This window comes from Amblyomma maculatum, chromosome 2, assembly GCF_055883805.1.
Source record: "Amblyomma maculatum isolate TAMU_Amacu chromosome 2, ASM5588380v1, whole genome shotgun sequence".
Lineage (NCBI taxonomy): Eukaryota > Metazoa > Arthropoda > Arachnida > Ixodida > Ixodidae > Amblyomma > Amblyomma maculatum.
In genome coordinates, this window is record NC_139345.1 from 48,888,399 (window position 1) to 48,901,896 (window position 13,498).

The following is a 13,498-nucleotide window of genomic DNA, read 5'->3' on the forward strand; positions in this document are numbered from 1 at the left end:
TGCAAATGTCCCTGCAGGTTCCTCTGCAAACATGCATTTTTTCTGCAGAAGATTTTATAAGTGAAGCAGCAGCTGGGTCTGCATTAGGGTGCATGAAGAGAGAGTACTGTGACTACAAGTTTGTCTCACTTGCCAAGCTTGCTTAGCAGAATGGAGTGTGGTGAACACGTGGCAGGTAGTGTAATCAGTGGCTAACAAAACCATTATAGCTAGTGTGCACATCATTCAGACCAGAGTGGACCCCAGACTCAACTGCTGCGAGGTCATAGTCACAGTTTAAATGCCTTCCCAGCATCCTATGGTTGCATAAGCACAATTCAATACAAAGGAGGAGGAAAAAACTTTATTTTAGTATGAAGAATTTGAAGCACATATACCACATCTACAGCTGTCCCAGCCAAAGAGCACTGGTCCCACCCTACAATGGTGACATTAGGAGGAGATTCCCAATTATGTATGAAAGCTGCACAACACACCTTTCTTTCGGTGCAGTACTTCATAGCAGATCGTGCATATGCTGGAGCCCAAAAATAAAAAGTGACAACAGGATCCATTTTAATCTGAACGGTATTCTAGGATAAAAAAATTTCGAGCGAAGAACAGAATACTAACCAATTTCAAAACTTGAGCACCTACTGCCTGAAAGTAAGCACTGTGAGAAACAGGGAGGAAGCTACTCGTGAAGAAAAATAAAACATACACATCTGTTGCTCAAAAATTTATTGTCAATATCTCACACTTTGTATTTACACCTTCCTGTTGACAGTGCACTGCAAAAAAACAGCAAGGGGAGAAGGGGGGAGGGGGGGGGGGCAGCAAGGAATAGCAGCTTTCCTTTTCTCAGCTTCTAAATACATTCAGAGTCCCTAGGGAATCTGGTACAGGTCAAAGATCTCTTTTCACAATATTAGAACTTAATTTACACTTCCTACAGACCACAAGAAGCAAAACGTCAAACACAGGGCTAGAAAGGGAGGTTGCAACACACTTGACCTATACCCAAAGACAGAAGCCAAGCTCACTGTGCAAAATGCAGAAACAAATTTTTACACTTGCAGCAAACAGTTCACAGGGAAGGGAAGCATCTTTCTTTACCCGTGCGGCAATTTAACAGTGAACGACACGTTTCTAACTTCAACCACGCAGCTCTACAACTTACTCACAGGCTGCACGCACAGTGCTACCTTCTATACGGCAAACATTTCAAAGTGCACCATGCAAAAAGCCAGCACAACCTTGATCTTTCTCCCTCTGCCTCAAAAAGTTGAAGTGGCCTCGATTTTGGGCATTAAATAAATTTCTTCTCATCACTGGCCCCGCTCGCTTGTTGAAAATATTGTGTGGAGAATAGCAATCTTTTATATCTTTACTATATGCTGTGTATATGAACAATATTGAAACTTTTTGAGGTAAAAATAGGAGGCTCTCTAGGCTCTAGGTACTCAGTGTGAAGGTACATGCATTAAGAGGGTAATCCTCATCTTGAATACTATTATATATGATAACACTGGACAAGTCTGCATGTGGTCAACGGGTATGAATGTGAAAAGGTGACTCAGCACATAACGAGGTGCTCAGGGAATCAATCTGATTGAAGCTGATGTCTAAATTTATTTATTTGCAGGGTTCAACAGTATAAAAATGCCTCCAACGTAGCATACACAACCAATATTTGTTTTTTTTTTTCTTTTTCAACCAGTTTGGCAAACAGGGTGAAATGGAAGCATTTGCACATGCATCAGAAGTAGTGACGCAAAGCTACAAGCTGAGCCGTCAGAAACAATACCACAGGAAACTTCCTGCTGGCCTTGTCTGCGGTCTTCTTGGATTTGTGCTATTCAAACGCCACATTGCAAGAAAGAATAACTTACACAAACACAAAAGGTGTAATTTGACAATGCATTAATCAAGTGTGTGTGATATTTGCACAGTGTATAAGTAGAATTCTCACTAGATGAGCGACATTTGCCACTTGCACAGAAAAATGATATCACTGGATGTATATTACTTTCACTTGTGTATAAGAATCAAAACAACCTGCTGGTCCCACAATGCATTTTTGAGGGCAATTCTGAGAACAGTAGGTATTTCCCAGACTCAACAATTTGCGACATAGGCTGCCAGCAGCTTTGCATCACTACCAAGCAGACGGTGTAGCAAGGTGTGCGTGAGACAAGTCTTTCGTCACGTAACACGTGCTGCAAAGCCTTCCAAAAATGACCACAGGGCAGGCGGAAGTAAAGAAAGGGCAGAAAGAGGCTGGAGGTGCCGGGAAACTGTACAACCTTGGGTGGTAACGCTGGAGGCTTTTTTTTTCTTCCACGACTCACTCTCACAACATTTACCTTACAAAAAAATAATCCCTTCTATTATTCTCGATGCTGTACAAACAACTAGAGCATGATGATCGCCTTCAACAAGTATGATATGTCACTGCGGGAAGTAGGTGCCACGAGAATGTTGTGGCTTATTAAGTCTCTAGGGTGATTTCTACCGAGCCAGGCAACAAGGGGATGCAGAAAAATGGCTGCAACTTACAAGAGGCTGCAAACAAGACCTCTCCTATGTTTATTTCTGTTCCGACAGGAGTGAGCTTCAGCTTTTTTTAAAATGGTAAACAGGGAAAGACAGAAGGAAAGAAACATGCACCTTAAGCTCTTTTTGAATTCTGAGTCTTGCATCCCATACGCCACACCTGTCTGTCCTGTTAGCCACTCTTAAGTACACTTCAGTGAGAGGGTGTGCCCTGGTTACTTGGAGGGCTGTACAAGGAAGCAAGGGGAGCAAATGTATGCTCTGGAGGAGTGCGCAGTTTGTGCAGAGGGCAGCAGCACATAGCCTCCTACAGTGGTAAACAGGAAAAAAAAAAGAAAGAAAGCACTCGGGTGTGCACAACACAGCACACCCTGCACGCGTTGCCACAACAAAGAGAAAAAACAGAAAAGCAGGGAAAGCAAAATGTTCGGGAAAAAAACATGCTGCTTCTGTTGGAAAGGAAGACTTGTACATGACAGAAGGTGGCTCTCAAGCAAGAATCACACATGGGGTCATTTTGAATGTGTGCTTATTTGTCCATGTGCACAGAAAGGGATGCAAACAATGTGCGTTTGCATGACCATTTCATAGGTCCGTTAGTTTGTTTGTTTTTTTCTCATTTCTTTTCTTTCACAGTTCACACTATGCCTATCACCTCACTGGAACACTACTCTCAGCACAAAAAATGGCGGGTGCACACACTCTGAAGTACACTAGTTGTTGGCTTGCAGGCAGGCCATAGTACTGCTGTCGTGATGAAGTTGTACAGCTGGTGGAAGGCCACTGCAGTCCTCACAGCAGCAGGAAGGAAAGACGTTGATGACAGTGTCCAGCAGCAGTATTCCCCACTTCTTTTCCTTCGCACTAGAATGACAACTGTTGCTTGCTTGGTGACACGTGCTGCTGCTGTCCCAAAGAATGTTGCAGCAAAACAAGCTGTGCTGACTGGCTTAATGTACATAATTAACAGAAACAAGGGCCATTCTGTTGTTACATGCACACACTAGAGAATCCATTGGCGACGGGAAGAGCTAAGTGCCCCAACAGAAGGTGGGTAGGGTAGGAAAACGGGGAAAAAAAAAAACCCTGCCCCACTAGCATGTCAAGGCTCGGCTCGTCCCAAAGAGTGCAGCCCAGCGTAGGCAAACGCAGCACTGGCAACTACTGCTTTTTCACACGTGAGTGAAAGAGGCCAAACAGTGGCACTAGCACAGAAATCGCTGCTGTCGCAGGCGACAAGGTCCCTCTGGCATCACAATGCCTCACGAGGTTTTGCGGCAACTTCAAGGCAAAACAGCAGGGGGACACCAACAAGAACGGTCACCCTTGCTGCTGATGGCCTATGTGAGCCCACCTCTCGCTTCTTCTTTTCCTTTCTCTCGCTGTTCTTTCCTCTTCGCCCTACACGTGCCTGCAGTCATAGCCTGCAGGCTGGAATGGGCCTAGGGTTATTGGAACTCTGCTCTATGTAGAAATTGCATTCTTCTGCTGCATCACTTCTGTGCGACTCCGTTCCCAATCAGTTAGTTGTTGGCCGCTCCTCACTCAAGTGCACGATGGCTCTACACACATCACTTTGAAGGAAGCAAGGCGGCAGCCAGCATGGGCTGCCTTGCATCCTGAGGAAGAGAGAACTGGATGCTTTTTCAGCCTCAGTCACCGGTCTGTTGGCACCTGCTGCAGGCAGTCACCACTGCTGGTGGCATTCCTGTTGGAAGGAGGTGCATAGCGGCTGCTGTGGCAAGTAGTGGTGGCCGCTACATGGTTTGGGAGAGTCCCTGCCTCGGCTGGCCAGGTGTGAGGAATTATTATGCACTTTCCCTGGGCAAAAACAAGGGAGAAGGAAGTCCACATAAATTTCCATCTCTTGCTAATGCGTAGGCGGCTTAAGCAGCATGAACACAGGCATATGTGCATGAAAACCACAAAAATAATGGAAAAAGCCTTCTATTAAGTTACTACAAAACAACTAACAGGTTGCGCATATCGGAAAATCTATATTTAGTACTGGCGCTGTGAGCGAAAAATTGCAGACATGATGTCTCTGGCATGTGGCAGTTGGCAGGTAACATGGCCATGCACGGACAGGTCACCGGGTTGTGTGATGTCAGGAGACCGCATGACATAGCCTAGCTGGCAGGCACTGCCAACTCGAGCTTTGCCCCAGAGATGGGAAGGTGAGACTGGAATCAAGCCGTCCAGGAAATATGGATCTAGAGTTGGACATGCTGCACCTAGGCCATGCATGCACTTTTGCACAACTTGGTGGAAGTGATTATTTTTATATTGAGTAGTCTTTCACATAATGGGGTATCTTACAACTGCATGCTAATGAGTATTTGTGAGGTAACAGAAGCATAAATAAAAAAAACTGATAATCGAGTACCAAAAGTAAAACGATGCAAACAAGGATTTTTTAAATGTGTGGGAATGCAATTTCTATCCATAAAGTTGCCTTCCCTAAAGTGTAGCCAAAGTGCAGCTCGCTAGTGTGAAAAGCTGATGAAAAAAAAAAATTAAAACTAGAAGCCATCTTGATTTCATAGCGGCTCTTCTGTCATTTGGTAGTGTCTAAACTTTGGCTTTTAACGCAACAGCATTCAGGTCCCATTCTTCAAAAAGTTCGACGTTGGCGTTGATGACGTGCGTGAAAAATCACTAACATGCCTCTGGCTGACACCTCACAAGACCACATGATGTGACTGCATTGGCACGGGCTGCCAAATGGAGTATCCCAATTGAGATGGGAAGGTGAGGGGAATCAAACGGGGACCCTTAGGTCCCGAGTCAAGCCACACTTCCCTGAGGCCATGCAGGCACGATCTTACAGATTGGATGAGCGGCGCTTCACTTTATATGTGCTGCGCCGTCTTTCACATAATGTGGTAGCTGGCGATTGTATGCCAATGAGTAGGTGTGAGATAATACGGGCACAAATGATGAAATCAGTGATACAGCAAGTAGAGAAGTACATGCACGCTAACTACCAGAGGAGCTACAGACGAGAACTATTACTGCTGCCACACCACACCCTTAGAGGTGGACATTAGGTGCCCCTTATATTCTTCTTCAGTCTATGAATGCCTCAGAACTCACGCAAATCATAATACAATTCATTCCTCTTTCTCATGCATGTGAAGCATTGCCACTGAACACAGCTCTCCTCCTGTCTACCAAATTCCCATACTTTCTTGCTTTTATTTTTTTTCTTCACAATATAGCAATTAGTAACAGAGTCGATACGCTGAAGCTCGATCCCTTTACCAGCTTTCAAAAGAAGTTTCCCTACTTCGTAATCATCACTAGGAAATTTTGTGACAATCACTGCATTATTCTCCTCCATTTGTTTTCTTTCTTTTCTTTCCTTGCTGGTCCTATTTTCAAAACAGCAAGAAAAGCGCAACCACTTTTCATACATCACTAAATTTCTAAGCCCTTCAACAAAGAGGCCTCTCCTCTCTCTTGGATAATGTACATAATTATTTGCTCAGTACAGACAAGTGTTAGCCCATGACGTCTGTGGAGATGCGGCGGTGCTGGCGACTGCAACTTTCATGGTGTAGGCAAAAGCTCAGGCTGTCTGCTATGGACGTGCGGCACTTGCTGTGTTTTCGAGCACCATTCCACATATTTCGGCAACTTGTGGCGGAGTTGAGTGCCACAAGGCACAAGAAAGAAAACGGCACCGTTTTCACAAGTTTCTCACAGTCAGACAGAGATGAAAGCGAAGGCCAGCAGCATGGAGTGTGACAAGAGGACCTTTCGGCCACAGATCTCCCTCGCGGCTCGTGTGCATTGCACTTCTAATTGAAACTTTATCAGTTCATTTGCGGCGCTTGATGCTGGTGGTTACTACGAATAGAGCAAGAACAAAAGCCCGCATTTTGACGGGCTATTCCATTTGCGTATGATCTAGCTCAAGTTAAGGGGAGACACGGGTCTTTGGGACCAAAAAATGACCCAAAAATCAAATTTTTGAAAATGGCATTTTTGCAAACTACAGCTATTAATCTTCAAGTCTACAAATTTTTGTCTCCCGGACAGCAATATTTTTGCGTGTTACTGAATTTAAATCATCGCGTCACCTGATTTTTCGCGTCAGCAGACGATAAAAACGGTACATTTTCTACTCCTTCGAACTCTCGTTTCACTGCGCCGATCACAGCCATCTTGGGCTCGTTTGAAAGAGGCCTCTCTAGGCTTCAATTTCCCGCCACTCTTGCTTGCTTGCCCGGAATGGCCACCGAGAAAAAGAAGCGTAAACAACGAAAAAACCGCGGGGTCCGATTCGCTAATACGCGCACGTGACTGAAACGAGCTGTTCCATTGGCGGATTCCCGCACGCATCGTCTGCTAGGCTTGCCGCGGCGGGTGAGCGGACGCGTCCCCGGCGCCATTTTGTTGAGAGGCGAGAGACCGACGCGCAGCGATGCCACCCAGCAAATTTCACTCGCGCCACAAGTTCGGCCAAAAGAAGAGAAATAGGCGCGTTAACAACCTTCCTACGCGTCATGTGTCATCGGAACGCTCCAAGAACGTGCAAGAGCCAGCAGCAGTTGAAGGAGTGTCAGCGGATGTCGAAGTAGGCCAAGTAGGCCTAACGAGCTCGGCGACGGTGACAGCTACAGCTACACGCAGCGGCCGCGTACGCTGCGACACTACGATGCTTCAGCCTTCAGACTTGCGAGAATTGGAAACAAAAGCTCAAGAAAAGCTTCAAGAATTGGATTCGGCCGCAGCGACCAAGAGGAAATTGGATTTCGTCAACGACTGTGACGACCGCCCGCTTCGAGATACGGACAGCGGTCTGGACGATACCGCGTTCACTGTTGTGGATTTGGAATGTTTCAACGAAATGTTGATGGCTGTCAAGTGCAAGGTTTGTGGTGGGGAGGGCGTTAAAGTTTCAAAAGGAGGTCGTGAATACGGTCTAGCTGTGAAGCTCACTCTCACGTGCGTGAACTGCGGTGGCATTTCAGCAGCGTGGAGTTCGCCGCAAGCCCAAGGCAGTCAAAAAATAAGTCCATTTACTGTAAATATTCTTGCTGCACGGGCAATGCAAGCTACAGGATATCGGCAAACCGCGCTGAACGATGTGTTTGCAATAATGAATATTTCTCATAGGGGGCTCCATAATAAAACCTGGCAAGGTTATTTGAAAAATAAGCTGACGCCCGCGACTACACGCGCAGCCGAAAAAGTGATGATGGACAGTGCCCGTTCCGTTCGGGAGCTCTACCAAGAGTTGCACCTCGATCATCCTGGAAACATCGCTGTCTCTTTTGACGGTTCGTGGATGACCCGGGGACATTCATCGCACATTGGTGTGGGCGCAGTGATTGAACTGTTCACCGGACTGGTAGTTGACTATGTTGTGTTGAGCAACTTTTGTGCGGGGTGCGAGCGCCGGCCTGCGGAACGCGACCCATCGTATCACGTGTGGAAGGCCAGCCACAGGTGTCAAAAAAACACCGAAAAAAAATCTGGCGAGATGGAAGTGCAGGCTGCACTTGTTTTGTTTCAAAGGTCCTTGCAGAAGCATGGCCTTCGATACACTACTGTGCTGTCTGATGGAGACAGCCGCTCATTTCTGGCACTGCAGGAGGCTGATGTGTACGGCTTCATAAAAGTAATGAAAGAAGACTGTATAAACCACGTTCAGAAGCGCATGGGCACGGCCCTGCGCAATGTGATTGCAAAGCACAAAGCGAGGGAAAACAGAGCCTCAGTGGCAAAGGTAAGCTCACGGGCGACCTTGTGAATAAGTTGACTTCATATTACAGCTGGGCTCTGAAGTCTCACGCCGGAGATGTCCAAGCAATGCAGCAGGCAGTGATGGCCACATATCATCACATTACCTCAAATGATGACGTGTCGAACCACAGCCTGTGCCCGACAGGCCCAAACTCGTGGTGCCGCCAAAATGCTGCCGCAGCAAAGGGAGAGCCCACTCCCAAGCATAGATATAGTTTGCCACCACATGTGTGCAAGGCACTACTGCCAATCTACCAGCGCTTGGCAGAGCCAAAGCTGCTGGAGCGTTGCCAACGTGGCAAAACTCAAAATAGCAACGAGAGTTTGCACTCGCTAATATGGTCACTGGCACCAAAGGAACGCCATGCATCATTATTTGCTGTTCAATCAGCTGTTGCAGAGGCTGTTGTCCGGTTCAATGCGGGCAACCTTCAATCATCCTCACAAATATTGAGGGAGCTAGACGTCAACCCTGGCCTCAATACCAGGAAGAGGATGGCTGAGAAGGACAGGCGACGAACTGTCGAGTCTACACGCAAACGTGCCTCTTCTGCAAGTGTGCACCAGGCACTGAAAAAGCGGCACTCCACCCACAAGCAGCACTCAGACTACATGCCTGGCGCTTATTAGCCCTCAGGGAATGTAAATATGCACATATTATCGTGAATATTAATAAATTGTGGCCCATTTGGGTTTTTCTCATTTTTCTCAAATTGCTAATTTTGGATGCCCATCAGGTTTGGGACATTGATATCTCTGCATCTAGAGCAGATAGAGGTGTAATTTTTTTTTGCTAAAGGAAGCTGAAGGTGCAGGTGTAGCAATGTTCAAGGCAGAATTACTCTATCGGGCTTCAAAAATTAATGATTATGCAAACTTTTGAATGCTTCACAAGCACATCTTGAATGTAGATGTTCAGTGTTCCATTAAATTACACAGATAGATAAAATGGAAAAACTGCTTTGAACATTGCATTCTCTACTGATTAGACTATGTAGCCACGCATAAAAATTTAATTTTTACTTTGCCATTCTCTCTCTACTGAGGTATTAATTAATGAGTAATTAATATTGCCTAACTTTGGTGCTAATTAATGTGGAAAAAAAATAAAGGCATATTTGAAATCTGCACAAAAAACTGAGCAAGATGGTGCAATTTCATTTTAATTGGCTCAGATTTAAGGAAAATAGCTTTAAGACCAGTGTCCCCCCTTAAGCGCAGGGACGCCACTGTCAGAACCCATTCGCCTGCACTGCAGCCCGAGCGCCTGAACATGCAGAAATGAGACAAAAGCTGTTGCCAGTGGCCTGGAGCGGTCATACCGAGCCACTAAGGGTGATGTTATAACGATCGAAACAGCACTGGATTTGGGAAGTAGCAGGGTGCTTTTCTACATTTTCATTCCGTGAGCTTCAACAAGTTACTCTCATCATCTGTCGTAGAGAGCTATAAGCATCGCTAGGATCTCAATAAAAATCATAGTGTTATTTGCCAAATTATTTGAATTTTCTTACGGAATATAGTCATTCATATAGAAACTGACAAGGACACAAAATGTACCACACATGCACACTTTGATCAATGAAAATAAGAATAGCATTTATGCTACACAGAGTATAAAGTCTCAAAGTGAAATAGAGTACTAGGAATGCAAAATAAGCGATTGTCCTTTCGTCTCTTCTTGTTCCCCGTCTCCTGTCGCAGCGCTGGTAAAAGTGATGAAGATGAACCAACTAGCTCAAATTTCCATGTTAAAGCAGAATATGACAATACATACTGGAATAAAAATTTAGAAGTATGAAGCAATGGTGTCTTCAGCTGACAGCACTCGTGGAGCACTGTTGTAGTGCTTGGCAAACCAACACTGCCAACACCACCACAATAGCACCATTCGCAGTATGCGCCGGCGTCTCTAGTTAGCACTAGCTCTACACACCATTTGTAGGAACGTAGGATAGCCTCCGAGACATAAGAGTCTCAGAGGCTATGCAGGAGTGAACAAAAAAACTCTACAAGTGCCGTCTGCCGAGGACACCATAAGATAGCTCAGCAGAGAGAGTGTAATTTTCGCCAGGAACCCATACCTCTTGTACCTCTTCTACAAACCCATAAAGGCATGCATGCTTCATGCATGCATTAGCCTTGAATGACCTTCACTGCATGGTGCCTCAAACGTCCATTCATCCAGCAGAATGAAACAAGTTGGCAGTGCACTATGCAAAGCTACAAAAAACAAAGAGGTCGAGCGCTTCTTATTCAAAGAAATTTCATGAATCAAGTAGACAGCAATTTTTTTGTTCTCTAGAATGAAGTGCTTGGAAATGTAAAAAGCCTCTTAAAAAATTCTTCATATGAAAAAGATGCTTTCAGTAGTTCGTGGCATCGCCCTCCTCCTTGCATGCAATAGCAATAGGCCCGGAAGTTGATGAATGTAAACAATATTTTTCATAACTTGCGCTTTTTCGTTTTCATTTCATTTAATCAGCATAATTGCAGTCCCCTGCCTTATCCGCGCTGTTAATGCCTCGGAAAAGTAAGCTCATAGAGCACTCTGCCTTGTAATTTTATCTAAGCAATATGCAGAATAAGTGGAGAATAGAACTACTCTCCAGGCATAACAAAAATATTTCTTAGCACAAGGGACGCGCACGCTTCGAAATATTTGCATTCACGAGTTGGTTTCGGAGGCGCTTGGCGCAGTGTAGGCAGAGTGCATTTTTGCCTACACACCCACACCGCTGCTGATCGAAGCGTCATCTTTGTTTACAAACATGACACTTGTCTATGGGTCCATCACTTTGCAAAGTACCCAGATTTCGCTGCTGCCATTGTTACCCTGTCTACAGAGGGTGTAGCAAGGCTACCTTAGCCGCTGCAGGGCATCCTGTATCCGGTGCAGGCTCAAGCCAGGTGCCAGCCTATGCAGCATCTCGCAGAGGAAGACGTCGCAGATGCCGGGGCAGGCTCGCTCGGCACGCTCAAATGCGTCCCGCAGCTCGTCCACCGCTTCTGTCAGCTCTCCACCAGAGTTGCGGTGGCTGTTCTTATGCCTCCTCTGTGCCTGCATGGTCACAAATGCATGTTAACGGGCTGCCACATTAAACCAGGCAAATGTTAAACAGCCGTACATATACCTTTTAAAACAGAAGTGGCTGCGTTGAGCAGAATCCATAAGAAATGAAACATGCAACTCCTGTTCCATGCATCCACAAGTCTTCTAAACATATGTGCTCAGCATGAACACCTAGGTACCTACATTTGTGATCGTTTGTTGGCCAATTCCAATGCCACTGAGACCCTTGTAGAGTCACACTCAAACAGAAATTGGCTATGTAAGGCCGGGGCTCATAAAAGCAAGTGTACACAAGTAACTGCCAACAGCGTGGTTAACCATATTCATAATTGCAACCAGGACAGAAGACAGGTGGCTCTACTTCCTGGAAATACTACTTAGAAAATAAAAATTAGTACTAATACTAAAAGGACAACCATTCACATGCAGGCCCCCAGAGAAAGTGTTACAGTCACAGATTCCATGGCTGCAAAATACAGTAATTTTATTCGCTTAGATATTAAGTCACATGAATTTCAGAAGCAGTGCTTCATCACCAGTAAGCATGATCTAATGTAAGCCGTTAGATCATGTTAGATCAGTACATGAAGCATGCTCCTTCTTCCCTTTTTTTTTTTTTTTTTTTCCCCCTCTGTGCAACAAGCTCTATTAGCCACCACTGAGTGTTCACAATGGCCGAGATATAAGCATACATGAGTAACAAAAACACAGTGGTCCCCTAAACTTCTCAATAGATGGCCACATCTCTAAGGAAACCCGGGATGACCAAAAAAGAATTTAAAACAGATCTCTGCCAGTGCTACGAAAATGCAAACAGCTCTGCAGTAGCGACAGGAGTGAGTGCAACAACTCTGTCAACAGCACCCGCATCTTTCGCAACTTTGGTTGGCACAAGCCACTCTATGCTTCTACTGGGAAAAGAAAAGAAGGAAAAAACTGCCCACCTCATTCAAAAGAGGCTCGATGGCACTGCCCCCACTTCCATCACCACCTCGTGGTGAAGCAGGTGAGGCGGATTTGGTGGGCGATGCTGGTGGCGACTGCAAGCTCCCTAGGGAAGAAGAGGAGTCCCTTCCACCAATGCCCCCACTGCTGCTGTTGCTGCTGCGGCTGTGCGACGAGGGCTCGGGTGACACCGCGTGGTTGCGCAGCTCCTTGCTGGGGCTGCTGGCCAGCGGTGGCGAGCTGTCCCCATCCGGGGACACATCACCCTGGTCGCGGTTGTACGAAGACCGATACGGCGATGACGATGGCGGCACAGGAGCCATGCTGGAAGGCCGCGTCTGGGAACAAGCGAGGGGTGTGCCGGCAATTTATTACAGTGCACGCAGGCGTGGCCACAAACAAATTGGCATGATTTAATGATGACACTGCTCTAAATTGTGACGGAATTAAATGAGCAAGACAGTTACCTCAATTTGCATCTGGCTCAATACACTTGCCATGCATCACATTAGAACCACCCTTACGAAACGGAACTAACTACAAGTGTTTATTCATTTAATTTCAAGCAGGGTAAAATTTACATATACTCAAAGAAAATGACTTCTGTCATTAACTTTCCTAAAGAAACTGACGTGTGCTTATGTTCGTGCTGAGGATGCTGCCTGAGGAGAAGATCCAACGAACTCAATAGTGAACAGTTAGAAGCCAGAAGCAGGCAAGCATCCCACCTTCTACAATTTCATTCCCTATAGACACAGCCTTTGGTTCCTTAGTTCCTTGTCCATAATATTTGCAATACATCACCTGAATGATGTATACAGTACCAGTTTTTCTTGCATGGCATTTTTGCCATTATAAGTGGCCACTGAAAATGCCATCATTTGCAAATTACTATGTCTGGCATGTGACAGCGCACAGCGACAACGACATTAGGTTGGCAAAGTGACAAACAAAAATGACAATTACTTTTGTGCTAGAGTATGGGCTTGCTTCAAAACATACAATACACTAGTTGCTGCATGTTATGCCAGCTGACCACCTTCATTTGATACATACCCTCTGCTGAAAAAGGCAATCAAGAAATATGACACAAGCATGCTCAGACAAAGTATAATAGCAAAGAAAATAGGTCATAATTAAGTCTCTTTGGATTTGCCTGCATGGATAAGCTCACAGCGGAGGCACACTGAC

General features: G+C 45.6%; 1 protein-coding gene across 3 annotated transcripts in view; it reads right to left on the minus strand.

The window, feature by feature from the left end:
* Positions 1–1,671: 1,671 nt before the first annotated feature.
* GckIII (Germinal centre kinase III) overlaps positions 1,672–13,498 on the minus strand; it is a 124,476-nt gene continuing 112,649 nt past the window's right edge. For all 3 annotated transcript variants that reach the window (XM_084594077.1, XM_084594076.1, XM_084594078.1), the window contains exons 6-8: positions 12,307–12,645; positions 11,154–11,350; positions 1,672–4,356 (exon numbers count right to left, since the gene is read on the minus strand). In XM_084594077.1, the coding sequence (XP_084450203.1) occupies positions 4,344–4,356; positions 11,154–11,350; positions 12,307–12,645 (549 nt within the window). In that variant the 3' untranslated portion in view covers positions 1,672–4,343. The remainder of the gene's footprint in view (positions 4,357–11,153; positions 11,351–12,306; positions 12,646–13,498) is intronic.